Source organism: Spea bombifrons, chromosome 2 (genome assembly GCF_027358695.1).
Source record: "Spea bombifrons isolate aSpeBom1 chromosome 2, aSpeBom1.2.pri, whole genome shotgun sequence".
Classification (NCBI taxonomy): Eukaryota; Metazoa; Chordata; class Amphibia; order Anura; family Pelobatidae; genus Spea; species Spea bombifrons.
The window spans coordinates 126,939,757-126,960,235 of NC_071088.1; the positions used below are offsets into that span (position 1 = coordinate 126,939,757).

The following is a 20,479-nucleotide window of genomic DNA, read 5'->3' on the forward strand; positions in this document are numbered from 1 at the left end:
ATGTTTTTAGTTTCCATGTTACAAATATAACTACACTAAAAAATATCTGTTCGCCAATTGAAATGTTGTCGATACACATGCTCATAGTTTTAAAATAAACAGATGTTATTCCGCGCAGACCTCTAGTTTTGCCACATTATTACACGACAAAATAAGTGTGGTCAGCCAAGAGTAGAACACGCAGCGGGAAGACACAATAGAATCATTTGAATCCATCTGATTAACAACATTATATGCAGATTATATAGAAAAAGATGGGAAGCTGCTGGTGCACTTGTAATTCTTAAAGTGTTTGCTTAATACAAATGCCTGCGTATAAAAGCCATCCCACATTTAACACACACACACACTTTCACATGCAACTGATTTTCTGGCATTTTCTTTGCCCCCTGTTGTCCTTTTGTTTCTCAATTTGTGCTGCCTGTGGGACCACACACTGCTCTCCAAATGTCTTGGAAAATAATGGAATCCATAAGGATAGCTGCATAAAGTGGAGCAGTTTGCTGGTTAACATGGCTCACTCATGCAAATATCTTCAATATGTTATCCTTGAATAACATTCTATGTCACTTTCATTTTCCATGTAAATTCAGAGCTGGATCGCAAACACATTTAGTTTAAAAAAAAAATAAAAAAATAGATAAATTAAAAAAAAACCCAAATGCAGAAGAAAGGGATCAGACACACAAAAAACAAGTTGTGTTACAGTCTTGTCTTCTTGTGAACAACAATGTTTTGTGTCCAGCTTTCCAGGGACCTCTCTGGTTCAACGATTCAATGAACCAATAAAATAAGTGATTTAAGTGGCATTTAACAGGTTCAGTATACATATTTACTTAAGGCTGATCTGTTATTATGTAAAATAAACCAAGAATGACAATAACTAAATAGGAGTCCATATTAAATATAGGTAAAGATAAATTAAAGCTATATAGTTTTGATATTACCACACCGCACCTTTTTATATTACAGGTAAAAGTGAATATACAGCCAAAAATATGTTAAAAACACATTCCAGCTTTTATTTAAATATTTATAAAATAACAAATAAAAAATGTCAGATGAGATGTAAATCTGATGTTGATGGAGTCATACACCAGTCCTGCAACACATGATCCATGCTCAAAGTAGAAAAAAACCCTTTATAAACATGGCTTTGGAGTATCATCCTTGGAGAAAACCATTTATGCTTCACGTATAAATCACACATTGAGTATAAAGATCAGATTAAAGCTTGGTTCTATACCGAAGAAGGACATCTAGTCTGTGGTGGGGAAAGACACAAACGCCTGAAAGTACCCCGACTAGGATGATCACATAAGCCATGTTTCAGGATACCTATTGATCCCCCTAGGCGAGTTCATACATTCAATACCAAGAGGCTATATTTTATATTTGCGTTAAAAAATATGTATTCTTGAAAAATTGGTCCCCCCTCCCAATTTTTGACAAGGTCTTTGGATGTTATGATGTTAAAATAGCATTTTTTAGCGTGAACGCATAATGTAATGTAACACCAAAAGCGAGCAGTCTGCTATCTTCCACTGGCAGCTTCATCACCTCTTCGTTTATTCAAATGATGTCATAACAGTATTAGGCACCACCATTGCTCATGGTGGACATTTACTGGGGTCTGCAGTGGACAATTTAATGATGTTCTATGGACCTCACAAACCTTGCCACGGACACTGGTGCCTTTGTCCAGACACTTTGCCTATCCCTGTGTCAAACAGACAAAAAATTATGTTTGGGCCGGGTTAATAGTCGATATTTATTCAAATATTTCACAACTTAATGTTAAAGATCACAAGATTTTTTTTTTTTTTTTTCTTATGGGTGTAAAGAATGATAATTGTAACCTTTGGCTGGCAACTATCTCCCTTAACCACAGGTGCTTATTAATTAGATGATGAATGCTCCTGAACAGAAGTTCATTGAACTGGACTTGTTTATTTACAATACTAACAAAAGCGGCGAACAGGCGCGTATATCATTAATGATATTGTGATCCTCGTAATGGAGAATTTAAATTGCTGTACTGATTGTGATTTTACAATAGATTGTGTTTGCTTCTTCAGCACATAGGGAAGAAGTGGAAGTGCAGTAGATTTTAATTTATATTATATATATATATATTATATAAGCAGCGTCACTGTGTCCACACAGCCTCATATTCGCAGAGCGGTAATTTATTCCAGATCTGGTAGTCACTCTGTGCTTCCATGGCTTGTGCTCTCCTCTGACAACCGCCTCTACCCGAGCTCTGTGCAGCCCAGACCCTCGGAAATGCATGGAACACCCGCCGTCATTTATTTAATATATCATGAATAGCGTGCTTCATGATATATTAGAACGGGTTTTCATGCAACCAAGTTCACACACTAGGTCTGCAACCCTGAGGAGTTTATAAGGTGAAAAAAATATGGTGATCTCAATAGATTTAGAAAGGTTTATAATTAACTATGGGTTACAAAAGATAACAGTGTTTACTTTGCATTTATAATAACCAGATATTGAGGGTTTTGGACTTTTTACAAAGTTAAAATGTTCCACCAATGGTAGCAAAATTAACTTTTGGTGGCAGAGTGGGCTATATACACACACACAAATACAATTATTTGTATTTTAAGGTGTCGCACCAAAAAAAAAAAAAAAAAAAAAAATCCTCCTGTCTAAAGTATGTTGACCTTGAACCAAAAGTATCTAAACAGATTATAGAATTAGGTGGGAAAACCTACTGTCATTTTATCATTTTTTTTTATCTGTTCAGGCTGACCAATTTAAGGTCAAATGAGAAGATCCTGAAAGCCTAAATTTCACCAGCAAGCATGATTAGATTATAAAGAGTTAACAGAAGCCACCAGAATAAGAGCTCCTGAAGGTACGCATCACTTTTGGTTCACAGCATCTTTGTACACGTTGGTAGGATTGTATGCTACTCTAAAGGAAGGGTACGCATATCAGTCAAATATATTTAGTGTGAGACCATCTGACGCTGCACCGCTAAGGTGGCTTTGGTGTGTTTTTTTGCACATAAAACACAACGTTGCATACAAAACCCCTTAATTCAGAGCAGGATCAATAAATTAGTAAATTTCGAATTTTTTTTCCATAATCCCAAAAATATGTAGCCAATTCTATGCTCTACTGATATTGCATGGTAGATGCAAACTGATATAACAAACTCATAATACAATTGACAGCAACGGGTCTCTTGACGAAGAAACGCAGAAAAAAAGCTCACATGTACAAGTACTGAAACAATGTGTTTTACAAAATATATCCCTCTTGTTCACAAAGCAACAGACATATACAGTATATCTGCAATAAATATTGTTCGCAATAATACAATAATTCTGAATAGTGCAAATTGTAAGCTCTGTTGCCCAGGCTCCTAACACACAAGGACAAACAATCACAAGAGGGTACCAACTGGTCCTACGAGCCATTTATTTGATAGGCTTTGCCAACGATCCCATGCAGCGTCTGGGATATCGCTCCACATGGCAATGCAGGGGTTATCTCTTTCTGGAATTCCCAGTAGCAGGTGAAGGGTCATCCTACAATGCCTTGCCTCCGATAACGCGGAGTTTAGTGTTACTGGAGTCACTTTGCATAACCATTTGCACACCTGAGCCAAGGATTGCAAATCTACCCCTCACCTGTTCACCTCTTAAAGGATTACGCAAACCTCCAGTATCACTGTTGGTCATGGAGGCATTAAGTATGGTACAAAGTGGAGCAGGCAACACAATAATGGAAACAGATTCTACTTCTTATGTGTATGAGTTTCTTATCTTTAAACTATAGAAAGAAAAATCTATTATTTTATCTTCTCCTGCAGAATCAATATCCATTTACCTACTACTGATTATTAGGTTTATTTAAGCAGGGGGTCAATCAGAATACTAAAATGTAGTCTCTACCGTCCATAACATTTATTTTACTAAACATTACCAAAAGGATAGTTCTGTGAGAAGAAGGGTTCTAAATAATAATTATTGAAGTCTTTTAGACACATCAGATCATCCTAGGGAAGACTCCATACCCTAAATAATGGGCCAAATCATGGTTGGCAGGCACTTGCGTCACATCCACATACGGCTCATGATAATAAGAGCTGATATTAAAGTGTTATACCTAGCAGTGTTGTAAAAGACCTCTATAGGGTGGGCCTCGGGTCCCCAATAGCACCCCCTACCACATCCACTGGGTTTTCCAATCTAGGGACTGGCATGTTCTAGAGAGAAAAAACCATGGAGGGCACCTTGGGGGTTTAATATGAGGAGCATTTACATGATAGAGCTCCATCAGTTACACAAAACAGTGAGCCAACATGAAGACATCAACACCACAAATACATGCATCATGTTATCCGCTGATAACGCAAGGTAACAAACCAAACCATTGTTATGAAATTTAACGTCACCACTGCTTGAATTCTTGTTCATTTTATATACCGTATACATACACATTATACATATTAGAAAATAGTTTATGTGAAGTGACTTTCTGACTCCAGTTTATATCAGTTTCATGATCAGCATCCACCACCATTCTGTGTTTTCACTAAATATTTACAGATTTGTGCAAACCACCAGACGCTGAAAGTACGACAGACTGCGGAAACCTTTACCCCCTGCACCTGCCGCAAAGCTCATCCACGCCAAACAATATAATCAGGCTGGATATGGTAGATCTTAATCTGCTAAACCAGGTTTTGATCTGTACCCGAAAAAATATACAGGATTTGATCCAATTCTTATAGACAACGATAAAATAAATACCTTGCCCTCGTATGCTGTTGGGTGGAATGCCTATCACTTTGTAATATGGTATGTGTTTTCTCGGATTAGAAATGGGTATATTTGTGTGCATTATAACTAATCCTAACCCAGTGGGGTTAATGAGAAAGAAATGTATACCGTCCGGGGGGGGGGGGAGATTACATAAAGGTAACCCAATGTGTGTTCCTACTATAGTTTGACATTTTGCTGGATTTTTTCTTTCCTTGAGAAAACAGTTTTGGTTTTTGTTTTTTAATGGTAACAAATACTTATAGAAGGCTAGAAAACCGAACAAAGTTAGGAATGTTGAGCCAAAATGAGGTGTTTCAAAATAATAATACAAAAAAAATGATATAACAGGTTTGCACAAGTTTTGGTAAATCTTTCAATAACTCTCAGCCTATCAGAATCCAGAAATTACAGGAACGGTGATACAATGAAACACGTACAGGACAAAATGTGTGATCGGCAGAATAAATCCCATAATCTGGGCAAAATACCTGTTCCACAGGCACCGCCAAGTTAAAAAGCAGACACATGCTAAAAGTGACTTTTTTTAATAATAAATTCCACCCTTTTGTAATCACTTAATCTTTTTTTATGTACTAGCATATCTTTGTGGGATTTGATCACTGAAAAGTAAGGCGTTGGAACGAGTGTTGCGTCTCTTGGAGCTTCGAGTATTTCAACAGTGTCTTCCCAGTTCGATTTATCTGCGTTAACATAAAACAACCAGACCAATGACAACGCAAAACAGAATTCTTAACCCAAAAAGCATAATAATAAAGAAAAAAAAGTCATGGATTACAGGGATCTAGGCTATCGTGATATGGCGACAGAGCTATCCTGTTCTTACGTGGATCCACTAAGAAGCAGACAAGAGCAAGCGGGTGGCAAATTTTAGAAAACCGCAATGGTACTAAAATTTGTTATCTTGCATTAAGGTTAAAAAAAATGTTGAATTAGGATTTAAGTTGTGTGAATGATATTAAAAAATAATTCTGCATGTGCAGTGTATTTCATTTGTCCTTTAACTGATGTTTTGGGACTATTGATTTGTTACGGCCAGATGAGGTAAATTGAGAATTACAAGATCTGAAGAGTTGACGTAGTCTCACCCTCCGGAAATCCATATAGTCTGTGCAAGGCTGGACCACGTGGCCTAGGCACTTTAAAGCGGTCTACTGGCAAATGAGGCAAGTGGGGTGGCTGCTCACTGCAGTACTCTATCTGCTACTAGGGCTGCAGTATCCAAGTATGCGGCCAAAATGACCACCGGGCCTTCGCCTGCTATGAAAGATGGCCGGTCTGTGCTGTAACAATGACATGGAAGCTTTTCATAGGCCGTAGATTTGAGTCAAATGGACTAGCGAGACGAGCCCAGTTTAAGCAGTGATGCTACATCATAAAATATAAAACATGAAGATTAATGAAAAGGCAGAAGACTTTTGGTCACCAGTTCTACAAAGAAATCCACGCTTAGAAATGTCCGTTTCCCTTGGTGGGGGGGATTTCTGCAACTGCCCAATCTCTTGGTTTCATTTTTTTTTCTTCAGAAAAACCCAAAATGAAAGCCATCGTTCTTAACCTCACCTTCACTCGGCACGGATTGCACGAGCCCTGGCAACACATGGAGAGCCTCAAGTAACATGCATACAGAACTCTAAACACATTATAATCAACTATTTCCTCATATAGACTACAAATAAAGTCAGCGTTGCTGCTCCAACAAAGGAGAACAATCAAACGACACGACTTTAGTTGAAAACAGACAGATTGGACCCCCCCCCCACAGCTCTTTAGTTGACAACCCGATCAAACAGATTGCAGGCCCGTTAGGATGATCCGTTACATGGTGGCTCTTACAGTAGGCTTCTGACAGGTAGAGGAATGACAGCTTGTAAGTTCATTCATATAATGTCTCCAAGCAAAATAACTCAGACGCTGCATGCCCTGGAATGACTTGCACAGATCACAGACTGGAATTTTCATGAGCTAAGGTTCGTAGGTCTTATATAAAAATTTTTTTAAGGCCATCCATAAAGAGTTAAAAATTGGCACCTGAGGGGGGGGCACAAAAAAAAAAAAAGCCACACCATACCCCACACGGTTCCATGTTCAACCCCACACAACAACTACTGGATGCAGATCTCATCAGGCAATTGCATTTCTTTCAAGATGTCCTTTTTAGCGCTTGTGCCGTTTAGGGTCAAAACGCTTTATTTACTTAAAGTGACCGATCACAAGAGAACTTGGTTTCTGCTCCCTCACTTCACTATTCATTGTGAAGGGCCTACACTGGCAAAAAAAAGGCTGGGCTGACCCTGTATAATGTATAATTGAATGTGTCAGGAGGCCAAAGGAATCACACAGATTTAACTACACAATACACAGGGCTAGCCGAGCTCTTCCCGTTGCAGAGTTGAAAACACATCTCCCTTTAGTGAATACAGCCCTGATAGCCTAATTCACTAAACTTGGAGAATTCCCACGAGGGCCAGTGTTGGTTCTATATTGGTAGGAAGGCTTGGGTAGATTAATTGTTTTTAGGCCTAGACCTACGTTATATATATATATATATATATATATATATATATAATATCATTTTAACTCTAAAAAGGCATGGAAGCCAGGCATTATCCCTATGAGGTTTTTTCTAGTGTATCCCCGCACAGCTGCACACTCAGCATGTGTGTGTATGGGAAATAATATTAAATAAATATTGCCACCGCAGCATCCTGTGAGTCATTCGCACTGCACAACCTTTAAATACATTAGAGACGCACTCAGGAAGGCTGGCCGCACAGCGCGAGGGTCGCTGTATCAAAGGGCACTGCCACAGCATTCTGCAACAGAGCGGGGCACAAATACTTCGAGAACATTTCAGACAAGGCATTTTACACGGCAGACCATGGCATTCAAAAGCAGCCGAGTTCCAGCAGATTTGCTGATTATTCGTTTTATCTCTTACCTGATGTTAACTCTATAGATACCGGGGCATTCAAAGGTTGGTCTATAGCTAACCAGATCAGAGGGAGAGGTTGTATGTAATTATATATATATCCATCCCAGCATCTCGTAGGGGATCTCGTACGGGGCCAGTCACAGCATTTCCTTAATTCTGTCACTACAACGCATAGGGTCTAATTCCATAAGAGCAAGTTGGTAGGGCTACAAGGCAGCTGTAGACCATGTCCTTCAAAATAGAGGAAAAGAGCCCATAGTGCTCTTTAAAAATTAAATAAAAAAGGGAGTATTTAAAATTGCATTGGGGTCTATAGAAAATAGCTGTCAATTAGTAGTTGTGAAATCTTTTCGAAAAAGAACTCCCACAATACTAAGCGAGAACCCAAAAATGGTCTAACCACCATGGAAAAAGTGGCTCCACGACAGCAGAAGACAGCTATTTAGTTAAACCTGGTGTAGAACTACTAAGTTAAATTAGCATCAGAATACAGCAAGCAAAACACATTTATGCCAAGATGGAAACTTGTCCCGTTTCTTATAGAACGAACTCCTACTTTCTTGGGAGGACAAACCTGCTGATTTGGACCTTCACGATACATAACATAGCTGGGGCCAGAACAGACAATGAACAGCTAGAACGGTTCTTCTACAGGAGCAGCAGTGAAAGGGAACAAGTTACTGGACAAACACCGTATAGGCCAAGCCGATTTAATTCAGTGGTTACGGACTATCAGCATAAACATACGGAAATGGTATTTTGGCAACAACAAATTCTCTCCCCGTGAGTCTACATGCAGTTATATTTCTGCAATATACATGTGGGGTATATTTAGATACAGACAGAGAGCTTGTCACTTTCTATTTCTTCCTAAGACAGCAGACATGGCTGGACCCCAGCGAACTTACTGCTCGTGTACCATACGTAAAAATATCTCCTGGAATTCTATAGACCGATCTCTTATGTACAAGCAAAGACAGCCTCTCATTTTAGTCCATCGTGTGACGTCACTTAAATACTTGCACGGCCCTTCTAATCATGGCCCAGTTCTACAACACAACGAGGCTTCAGAATGTTTAGCAATGGCGATAATAAAGGGAATAGTTTGTAATGCATCCCAAACGCGATACAAAAAAAAAAAAAAAGGCAACTTGCCAAAGTAATTTGGTAACTTATCCCCGTGGTATCGCAACCTATGGCTTTCTTTTGTGAGGGTTACAGCACGGTCATAGTTTCTCTCTTATTACTTTGATCTTGGACCTCCTGCAAAGCTGGACTTGAAGCACATAGGAGACGCCGGATGATCTCCAAAATTGAAACATTGTATGTCATTGCTTGTATGCTTTTTTGTGTTTGCTTGCACCAAAACAGAGAGAGAATAGGGCCAGTAGGAGGAGAACATGAACAAACACATACACAATAATAAAAAGGATGCCCATTAATATATATGTCCCATAGCATCCAATATAGTGTCCAACTGAGATCAAACAGTTTTGCAATTTTTTGAAAGTTAGATACACAAGAACAACACAAACAAAAAACACACAATATAAATCACGTAAGGAAATCGTGGAAAAGGCTCAGGTGCTTCGGCTTTAAGTCAAACTCCTTTTCATGTATTCTTACTTTTAAACTGTGAGACTAAACCATGAATGGATTTAAAATATATACCATGCGGAACACCTATAGGCGCCATATTTATTTACAAAGCTAAATGTACACCTATAGAAATAGGCGATAATAAGTAGTGGCTTCGTGTGCACTAAATATTTATGTTGTATATCATTCTTCTACATCTCAATCCTGACTCACCGTATATTTAGTGCCCCCCCTCTTCAAAACAAGCAGTAGCCAAACAGATGTACCCCCCCCCTGTAAACCATTTAAAAATGGTTTTAAAAAATGCTCCCAGAAATTCAGATATTAGGATTAGATATGTGGGCTGATTCTAAAAGTTATTGATCAAACTTGGATCTTTAAGCAACCAAGTTTCTAGAGTCAAGAAAAGATTTCATATCTGAATATAGAATGATCTACATACGATCTAGATAATTAAATAGGAAGAGACAGCAAATCACACAACACCCATATTATAAACTGGCGCGATGATGCTAATTTCCAATGAAAAAAGGAGATCATCATGATAAAAACACCTTAACCTTTACCACGGGCAATTACTACAACTTTGAACCGTACATGATGCACATGAAGTGCAGGTTATTGCTCAACGCCAAATGGAATATGTTATTTAGGGCATTTGTCATGCTGGGGGTTTTTTTGGTGGGGAGGGCAGGGTTGTTAGAGGGCATCAGAGGTGTTGGGCAAGAAATAATAATCAAAATGGCATCTGCTGCACGATTTGAAGTGTTGAGCTTCCAAGTTTTGCTGCAATGTGCTGCAGTAGAAGGAGCTGCCGGCCTGCGTGTGATCTGTAAATGCCACATCATGCAGGCACATTCATTCTTCCGCCGGCGAAATGCTGCATCAAGACAATTTCTGTGCCATGACGAAGGCAGTGGAGGTCACCCCGCTTGCCTTGGCTCTGCCTTTCTGCATGCTCCTGACTTTTTAATGCTGTCCATGCAGTTCTGCTGATGCAGGAGACGCTCCTGTGATAGAGAGAGTTGGGCAATTCGCTGTCTTTTGCCCTCCCTTCAGCAAAGGAGACTGCATCAAAACGATTAAAACGAACCGAGAGGGCGACGCTTAGAGCCTGATCCAAAGAGTTACGGCATTTACAGAAAGCCACTTCCCTTCAGCTGTTCGAATGAAGCTGAAACTGGAAAGTCGGACGTTTAGATGTAGTGAAAGGAAATGTTATATTTACAGAGGGGGTGGTAAATAAATGGAACAGCCTCTCAGCATGAGTGGTAGAGGCTAATACAGTGAGGGAACTTAAACATGCACGGGATAGGCATGAAGATATCCTGACTCTAAGACAAGACTGATTAAAGTCTGAGGGTCTACATCGGGACTAGATGGGCTGAATGGTTCTTATCTGCCGTCAAATTCTATGTTTCAAGTTCATAGTAACTCGCAGAATAAACAAATAAATTATCAAAAACAAAACTTATTGCGAAGAAAACTCTTGCACTGCATGAACATTTCTACCAAACAGACCTTAAGATTTAAACTACTTGACAAGAATGTATTTTAATAATAATAATTATTATTAATATTCTGCATCTTGAGCTTCGAACGAAGACTATTCGCAGGGTTTTAAAGGTAGGCTTGTACCCGTCCCTCAGCTCACTTTGGGCAATTACTTAAACCAATTAGTAAAAACACACAGATCAAACAGGAGAAAGATAAGCAATGATCTCTGGTGGCGATAGAGAATGGAACTGCTGCAGGGGATCAGATCACAGGAACTCCCGATACGTTTACAGGCGTAACTTGGTAATAGCAAAACTTTCTCACCGAAGCGCCAACATATTCTGCAGCGCTGTACAATATAACAGTATGGGCTAGGTTAACGTTTTAGGACGATATTAATCTTTCCCACGTCGCCTTAACATATAGCTGCATGCAGGTGATCAAAAGGCAGGGGTTGCAGGGAATGATGCAGAGATTAACCCCTTGAATCCCAAGTAGGAAGAAAAAGTACTTTGACCACATACTGCCTGGCACAGACTCTGCTAAAACAAAACAATAAATAGGAGGGGATTTTTTTTTTCTGTTTTACTTCCGCAATGAGGCTGACATCTAACCCGTGTTCTAGCAAGGCATATGAGTTCATGGAGCAGAGCCATACCTGCATACACCAAAGATCTCATTCCTCTTGTGTATAGATCGCTGTAAAGCCAGTGCAGCCATCTGTATAGATAAAGTGCTGCCTCGGCTCAGATGAGCAGGAGATCGATTCCCTTTATTGTTATTATTATTATTATTATTACTACAAGCGCCGAACGAGGTTTTTTCCCTTTAAAAGCTGCAGCATGTGGAGTATGCAATCCGGCGCGCTCTAGGACCTCGCCGCCGCCGTCGGGAGAGGGGAGGCAGGGCACAGCGCGGCCGCCGTAGATACACGCTCTCTAGACACCTGCTCGAGGCTGGACCATAAGCGCAGGATAAGGGTCAGCTCCTCGGCCAAGAGGCAGGGCAGCCTATGGGCCGATCCCGTTCTCACTGTACCCGGACTGGCAATGCAATGCCCCGCGGCCACAGTATGTAATTATACCCGGGAGCTGCCCAGCTAAGTAAGTGACTATAATACCGATTATAGAGCCGCTCGCATAACGATCCCTCCCGGCAGGCGGTGATATGAAGCTGCACTTTACTTAACACAAGACCCGCAGCTCTGCTCCTATCTACCGATTACCTTAAAGTGCCACCGCAATCAATACGCACAAGTTCAACGCACGGTGTCCGGTAGCAGTCTGGGACCCCTAACCCTGGATCTATCAGACGCCTCGTGATGAATGATGGCCAAACTCCCTCCTAACTCCATTTCCTAGAAGGGGCAGAAAGCCTCTTCCCGGCACCATACACCCGTCTGAGAGCACAGACTGTCCTAATGAAGCAGCACCTCCTATCACCCCTCCAGGTGCCATCAGGTCTCCTCCAGGGTAGTCTATGCGAGTCCCGCGGATTTCGGGTAAAATGGTTGGTATTGGAAGGTTTTCTCACTTTAATAGACTCCTAGCTCCTTAGAGGAAAATAAGAGAAACTCCATGTCTATTAAACAGATCTGCTTTATGGGGAGGGGGGGTGCAGTGCTCAACTTTCTGGCAATCAAAGGGTTAAAGGGGGGCTAGGCGACCTCCAGTCTCCAGCTCTTACTGCTGAGTCACAAATAGCACCTTATAGACCCGAAGAGCCGATGGCATGTTCCCTAAATAGTTCTGTCTATGGGTTTATCCATCCATGAAGCAGATGGGACCAAATTCTCACCCCCACCCCCATTATCACCCCGTACCACGCCTTTATAATAAATAGATCCGTTAATATGATCCCCAAAATGAGCGACAAGGTCGCTTAACCCCTTCAGGGCCGCAGCAGAAATGGAATGGTTAACCTGACCAGCCAGCCTTTGCTACAATAGTTAAACATAGTGATTAAACTTTCCAGTTGTTGGTAAATGCGCTACTGGTAACATTACACATGAGCATACTGTACCTGGGATTAACCATTTCGGCGCCAGAGCGAAGATACATCCAGAGTGGTGCTTAAAAGGGACACAGTGCCTGCAGCCGGCATTTAGTCCTCCTCCCAATGCATTGTTAATTATCTAATGGCAGGGGTGAGGGAAGATACCTACCAAATCTGTTGTGATCTTGCCTTGTCCCTTGGATGGTACCATTGGGAAAGATCTCTAAATGAAATCCAGTCCTGCAGTAGAGCTGCCTCCTTCTGTGAATCCCTTTTAAGTGTTCCAAGTCAGTGACAGCAGAGCCCCTGGGAAGCCCCCCTACTTCAGACTGACCCAGGTGGTCACTTAACAGCACAGGGTTATCCACAGGCAAAACGGGTACATTCCCAAAAGACACTGCATCCTGCATACCAAAATAGTTCCCAACTTCCCCCAGGGGAGCCATGAGATCTCTCTGCCTTTCCCGATGGTGAATAAACAGATTGAAGAGGATGTTGCCGGAGACTCGGGGAAACAGGTCAGGTATGGTAGACGGGGCTGGATCCACTGGATCACTCGCAGAGGAGGAGAAAGGGCTGGGATGATCTCTCTTCAATCCATTCAGTGCATCAATCAAACTAAATATCGGGTGCTGCCGGCTCAAGGTCAAAGCTCTGTTAGTCTAAGAAGCCAACACTTTATGCTCACACATGGACATATTTATCAACGCACATCTTCCGCAAGCGATGAGGTCTTCAGCCCATCCAATGGCAAGCAGGGCAAAAAATCCGTAGTTTCTCCATTTGCCTTAAGATGTGTGCATTTGTTTTAAGATGCACAGACTACGTCAGAATGTATGGATCCCGACTCCGAGCAACACATGCGCTGTTTTTACTGTATAACAGGCTGCATACATCAGCGCGAATCCTGCGAGAGGGGGATGCGGGGAGAATCACTCAGTGGGAGGGCGGAAAGTTTTCAGGTGCGGGACACTCTGATTCCGGGGCGGCTGGAGGCTGCTGGGCTGGCAGGCTGGGAACAGGTGTCTGTAGCCGTGCAGCTGCAGCGCTCCCTCGGAAGTGTTGCTCCTCCAGCTCTGAGGCTGCGGCTCCTGACTGAGGCTCTCCATCCAGCGCGCAGAGTGGCGCAGCAGCAGGCATTGGGCTGGGTTTAAGGTAGCCTCGCTCCCTGCCAACCGCGTCCTCCCGGGTCCTACAGCCCGCCGGCTACGCGCTGCATGCCACACACATACACACACACTCACTCGCTCTCTCTCTATCACACACACGCACTCACTCTCTGCTCTGCGGCACTGCAAGCTCCCGCACACAGCAGGGGGAGGCCTGGCAAGGTGCAGCTGACCCTTAGGCTGCTGGGGGCACTTGAAGCATGTGTGGGGTATTTAACTCTTGCTTTACTTGCAATCTCCCTGTGTGTGGGCTCCCTGCACAGACCCATTTAGAGAGGGTATGGTGCACACTTAGTGGGGTGTATTCACTAAAGGGAGAGTTGTGGTTTTAACCCCTTTGTCGTCACTATACATTATGCAAGTCCAACCTCAGTGAGCTTCTGGGGCAGGAATAGCTTGGCTGTATAATATGTATTACAATAAGAGAGGTTTCATCTTATACATTGAATTATACATTGTACAGGGGCAGCCCAGCTCTTCTTACAGGAGAAACTTTCCAGTGTTGGCCCTTCATAACTTATAATGCAACAAGGGAGATGCAAAAACTCATCTCTCCTGCTAACGCTCCCTTTAGTGAATAGACCCTGGTAGACTCATAGCATGCATCAGGGCTGCCATATTTATTGCGGGTCCATTTGGCCTGAACGTTGTCTCATCCCCCCTGTTGTGATGCATCAGGCTCATGGTGACAGCATGCAGTGCAGCAGCAGTGAAGCAACTTACCGCACTTTATTCATCTCTATGCAATATTTTATTTGAAGTCAGATGTTGTTTGAGAACATAGAGAGGGAGGCAGCTACTGAGAATGAAGCTGGTGACTGCAGCTCCCATCACCCCAAGCATGATAGGAGTTGTAGTTATCTATCACAGCAGTTTCGGACTTTGTATACATTGCAAAGTAACTGCAATGATTGTCGTGAAAGGTGCCGCTCACACGCAGCAGCATTTTGGTAGCGTTATGTTTTATTAGGATGTATTTTGGACAGAACGAGAGGCTTGGGCAATAAAGGATATTTTGCCGCAATGTTTTTACTGGATCTCTGCTTCCTGGTGTTGCCTTATATTGCAGCAGGTTACGCACCTTACTCCTCAGGAAAACCAAATGGCAATATCGGGGCAATCTTATTAATCTTAGGATTATTTTCCTAATGTAATAACCATTCCTTTCCATATATTAAAAGTTTGTGAAAAAGATATTGGTAACGTTCACTATGCACCTTTAATAGTTTTATGTGAAATTATTATAAGTTTATGTTGTTGTGAAATGCGTCGTGTGGAATATGGATCCTTATTGATAAGGTGTGTCCTACCATATACAGCATGACACCTGGGCGACCTGTTTATTACCTGTCAAAGTTCTGCTTTGACAAGCAAGGGTTAAACCTGCCTGTGAGCAGCAACAGATTCCGTGGTGCTGTTACAATAGGGGACGGTGAAATTATTTAGCAAAGACAATTTAACATTGTCAATAAATGTAACTTGTGTTCAAGCATAGTGGTACAGAGGGGAAGAGGACCCTGCTCCTGTGAGCTTACAATCTATTGGGTGGGTGAGGGGAGATGTGGCAGTACTGCTTGTGTAAAGATGACTTGTAGAGAAGCCGATATGGAGAATAGATATGGATAGCTTCTTTATGACATTGATTGGGGGTATTGGGGGGGGGTGTAGGTTTTAGAGAGGGTTTAGAGTTCTAGTCAGTAGGAGAAAGTCTACTAGAACGGGGTAAGGGATTCCAGAGGATTGGTACAGGGTGAAATCCTGAATACTCAAGTCAAAGGAGGTAATGATGGTAGAAGAGATACACAAGACGTGAGGAAAGATAAGAGAGTATTTGGAAGTGAAGAGAAAATGAGAGGGCGTTGTTGTTAACGACTCTGTAGGTTCCCTATACCCTTAAGTCTGGAGGGTATAGGGAGCCAATGGAGCCACCGGCAAAGTGGGGCAGCAGAAGATGAACTGGGGCACAGGGATATTAGGGTTACCCATTGTAATCCATAATGCATGAGATCTGAGCTATTATTTGACTGCAATAGAAACATTGACGCCGGACAAGAACCATTCGGCCCATCTAGTCTGCCCGTCTGGACTGCTTTAAAGCGCGAACCTTAATCAGTCCTTAGTCTCTTCTTATATTCAGGTAAACTCACACTGTATTAGCTTTTACCACTTCTGCTGGGAGACTGTTCCATTTATCTACCCCAATGTATCCTTAATAACTTGTTCTATGAGCAAACTCCTTATCTCATTATTTTATATATATATATATATATATATATATATATATATTGCAGCATCAGGGAAATGTGAATGAGGCAAGCCCATGACATTATGACAGTAATGCACTTTAACCCTACAACTGCCAAGCCAGCATGAAGCACAGGACAAGTACATGTGTTGAAACAGGTATTTTTAAAACATGACTCAAAATAAATCCATTTTAGTTTGATTTCCTAGTTCAACTACCTAAACTGGATGTATGGCTATATGAGCTGGTGAAGGCTGCCAACAGCTGGAAGACAGTTTAAGTGGCAATATGTTTCTCCTAGCCTGCTGAATTTAACACATTTGTAACTAAGTTGTTGGCGCTGTATAAATAAAACATAATGATAATAAATCTCTTCTCTGCTACTGCCAAATGCACAAACTGTTAGTAGAAAAAATATTCAGTCATGTAAAATGTTGTCATGTTCATAAAGGGCCTGCCTTGGTCATAAATGTTTGTTGATAGGGCCTGCACTACCATGGGTCTGGATGGCAGGTAGCTGCCTCACTCAATCAATCAGTCCCTCGGTCAGCAGTAAATTTATGGAGGGACTGACAGATAAAGGTAAGCATGGCCCCTAGGAAAGCCCTCTCTATTGGCGCACATTGACTGTGTCTGATCCCCGGGATATGACATAATTACCCAGTGCTTAGATGTAGGCAGGGTGTGAGGAACACAAGGGAGCAGCAGATTATGCTTATGTGTGAGTGTGTGAGTGATGTTAGTGTGTACATGTGTAAGTGTGTTGGTATGTAACTTAACATTCATCAGGCTGAGCAAATCAAGGGTTTGGGTATGGCTATGGTGGACTTATTTATTTTTTGGGGGGAGGGGGGAAGCATTTCATTTTTGACCCCAGGGAGGACAATGTCTTGGGCCAGCCCTTGCACCTTTTTAGATCTCTGAGCTGTAATAATTCTGATATTTCAAGAAAAAAAAATCACGATAATGAAAGCTATTTGCCCTATCAGGATCTTTGTGTACCCGTGAGCACCCAAACATGTCTTCTTCTCAGTGATGTACATTTGTATAAAAATAGTTAACCCGGTATGAGGTATGTATGGCTTAGTCACAGCCGTGGAGGCCTATTACAAGTCTTAGATCAGTATACATGGGAGTTATCATGGGTACCTTTTTGTCTCCATTGTTTTGTACATATTGTACATCTCTTAGACTATTTATTATGAAGGCCAGTCTTCTCAGGTTTTCTTTCCTTGCAGGAGGTGTTCACTAAGGCTTTTCTGAAGCGTATCACACCAAATGGTACAGTTTCTGCGCCTCATACACATTTTGGACTAGATTCTCCATAAAGCACCTTGCATATCTACTAAAGCCAACTTGCATTTAAACAATAACACACAACTTTCTTACCCTTGACTGCAGGAGTGTTGACATGAGTAAGTAAGCAAGAAACTTGTGGATTCATTAACCTGCAAGTTGCAAATGTGACTTGGACCAGTTAGTGTGTTCTGCATTGGCACTCGAAGTGTGCAAAACTTGGGGAGAAAAAAGAACAATCGATGATCAACACATCCATCACGGAGGGCTAGCAAGGGAGCATTTGCCTCTACAAAGGGTTGTGGCTACTTTGAACCCCTTCACAGTATTGGTCGGGGCTACACAAATATTTGTTTTTTTATGTAATGGAATTTCATACTTAAATCTGCCAGTGTTAGCATGCAACAGACCACTTGACTATATTATATTTATATGTGGATTTATAATATACCCGTATGTCTATATGAGGCATGGCAAGCCAGCAAAATCATGGTATGAGCTGCAGCAGACAGATGTCCTCGTATAAGTATTGGAGCAGTAACATCAGCCTGGCACTTTAAGACCTGTGGCTGATAAATCACAGACATTCACCCAAATGCTAAAGGTAGGTGGAAGGTGCTGTTGGCCACTGAGCATTTGCCTGATATGCCCCACGGGCAGTCCATACCCACATTGAAGCAAAACATGGGGTCTGCTGGAGGATCTAATGCAAGCCACTCTACCACATCACTAGTCAAGCAAGGCATATGCCCATTAAATCGTAACCGCCATGTAATAGCAGGTAACAAGCTGACAAGACTTTATTACAAACAGCAGCACTCATGGGAATTTTATTATATACATCCTAAATTCATGTTCTGTTCATGTTCTATTTATATTTATTCATACCCCTCCAATATTTCAGGTGTCCAAACTAGGACACCTTCGTTGGCATGGGTGGCTGTAGGCAGGAGCTTATGAGTAAGCGCTAAGTTAGCAGTTAGGTCTGTCTGGATTCTTTGACATTTTACTTAATAAATATATTTGATATTACCTACATTCGGAGTACGGGACCTGTATTTTTCTTTTGTCAAGGTTGACCAGAGGATCTCCCCAACCTGCCCATGATGTGGACTGACAGCAAAAGAGGGACCATGGGGCAGCTACTCAAGGCAGTATAGGACAATGTCTTAAAATCGTGACTGCCCCAAACAAAGCAAGTCATGTTATCTACATCAATTTTGTATACAAATATGAAATGCCTGACTAGAAGTTAATGGTTAGTTTTTTATGAAGAGGATTAGTTATATGTTTTACCGCACACCATGTAAAGGCTTACAGGGGATTTATCATAAAATGTATAAAGGCTTACACAGTGTTCTACGCTGTTCTGATGTTCAAATCTGGTCCGGTCGCTTTGGAGGGGGACGTAAAACAACCTTACTGAAATCCTATTTATAATGTACTCATGGCACCTGTATAATATGTTACTATATTCAAGGAAAACATACCGTATTGGCTCGGATATAGGCCGCCCCCGTATATAGGCCGCACCCTAAAAGTTTGGTGCTTTTTTAAAGAAAAAGTTTTTTTCTTTAAAAAGCACCAAAAAAAAAAAAAAAACATTCTGCCACTCTGTCTCCCCCCCCCCGAGATATGCTGCCACTGTCCTCCCTCCCCGAGATATGCTGCCACTGTCCTCCCTCCCCGAGATATGCTGCCACTGTCCTCCTCCCCCCCGAGATATGCTGCCACTGTCCTCCCTCCCCGAGATATGCTGCCACTGTCCCCCCCGAGATATGCTGCCACTGCCCCCCCCGAGATATGCTGCCGCTGCCCGGAAGTTGTATACGCGTATTGCGTAGATGTCCCCCGCCGGCGCCCCGCAAGACACCCAGGAGTCTGCTCCGGTAAGTCTTGGGGGCAGAGGTAAAACGCATCGTGTGTACGGTCACCGGCTGCGGCGATGCGGGTAAACAACCCGGAGGCTGTTTACCCGCATCGCTGCAGCCGGTGACCGTCCAGACGATGCGCTTAGACAACCTCCCGTGCCGGCCCCCCCCCTGTGGAAAGTGCTGGCAGGGGAGGCTGTCTGAGGACATCCGAGAGTAGGATGCAGGTCCCCTGCACCGTTGCGGGGGATCTGTATCCTAACCCCGCTGCCTGCCCGGCGCCCGGGACTGCATGTCCCGGGCGTCGGGCACTAGACCCCGAATATAGGCCGCACCCCCACTTTAAAGTCTTAAAGTGGGGGAAAAAAGTGTGGCCTATATTCGAGCCAATACGGTATAATGTTCTATTTATCTAGAACATTTATTTACCCCAGGGGGTAAATCATGCAAAACTTATCTTGCAGAGAACATGCATCCAGTCCTGTCCAAAACACATTTACAGAAAAAGAAGACACGCAAACAGAAGACAAGATAGTGCCCCCAAATCTTTAAATTAGACCAAAAAAATGTAAATAGGAAAAAATGCCCTCCTGACCCCCCTTTTGCCAGCCCTCCCGTGTTTAATGTCTGTTTAATGAAAAAATGAAAGTGTTTGGCATTCCTCTTAAAGTTATTCTAACTTTATTTAATTACAGCCACTGCATCATCTCACTGAAGATATACTGAACCCGATGTCTCCTCAATAAAATGTTTTCTTGGAAAATTAAAAATGCTGTCAGCCGCTGTGAACATGTACTAGATGAGTAAATTGCTGAGTACATGGCCTGAATTGCAAAAGCTTTACTGCCGCCGAAAAGTTTTGCCTGTGTCATCTGTTTACAGCTGAGTCACATATGAACTCCGGGGTTGTAAATACCTCTAAGCAGGAATTCAGGTTAAAGAGGGAACATCACAGAGAACACTTCAGTTGACAGATTAAGACTCAAGATCCTCTTCATAGAGCATTTGGGGGTTTCTTACATTAGCATACATTGGAGCTTCCAAGGGCTGCACCG

General features: G+C 42.2%; 1 protein-coding gene across 1 annotated transcript in view; it reads right to left on the reverse strand.

Moving 5' to 3' along the window:
• FGF9 (fibroblast growth factor 9) overlaps nt 1–14,023 on the reverse strand; it is a 29,426-nt gene extending 15,403 nt beyond the window's left edge. Inside the window, exon 1 of the mRNA XM_053456427.1 lies at nt 13,013–14,023. Coding sequence (XP_053312402.1) covers nt 13,013–13,289 — 277 coding nt within the window. The 5' untranslated portion in view covers nt 13,290–14,023. The remainder of the gene's footprint in view (nt 1–13,012) is intronic.
• Between the last annotated feature and the right edge of the window lie 6,456 nt (nt 14,024–20,479).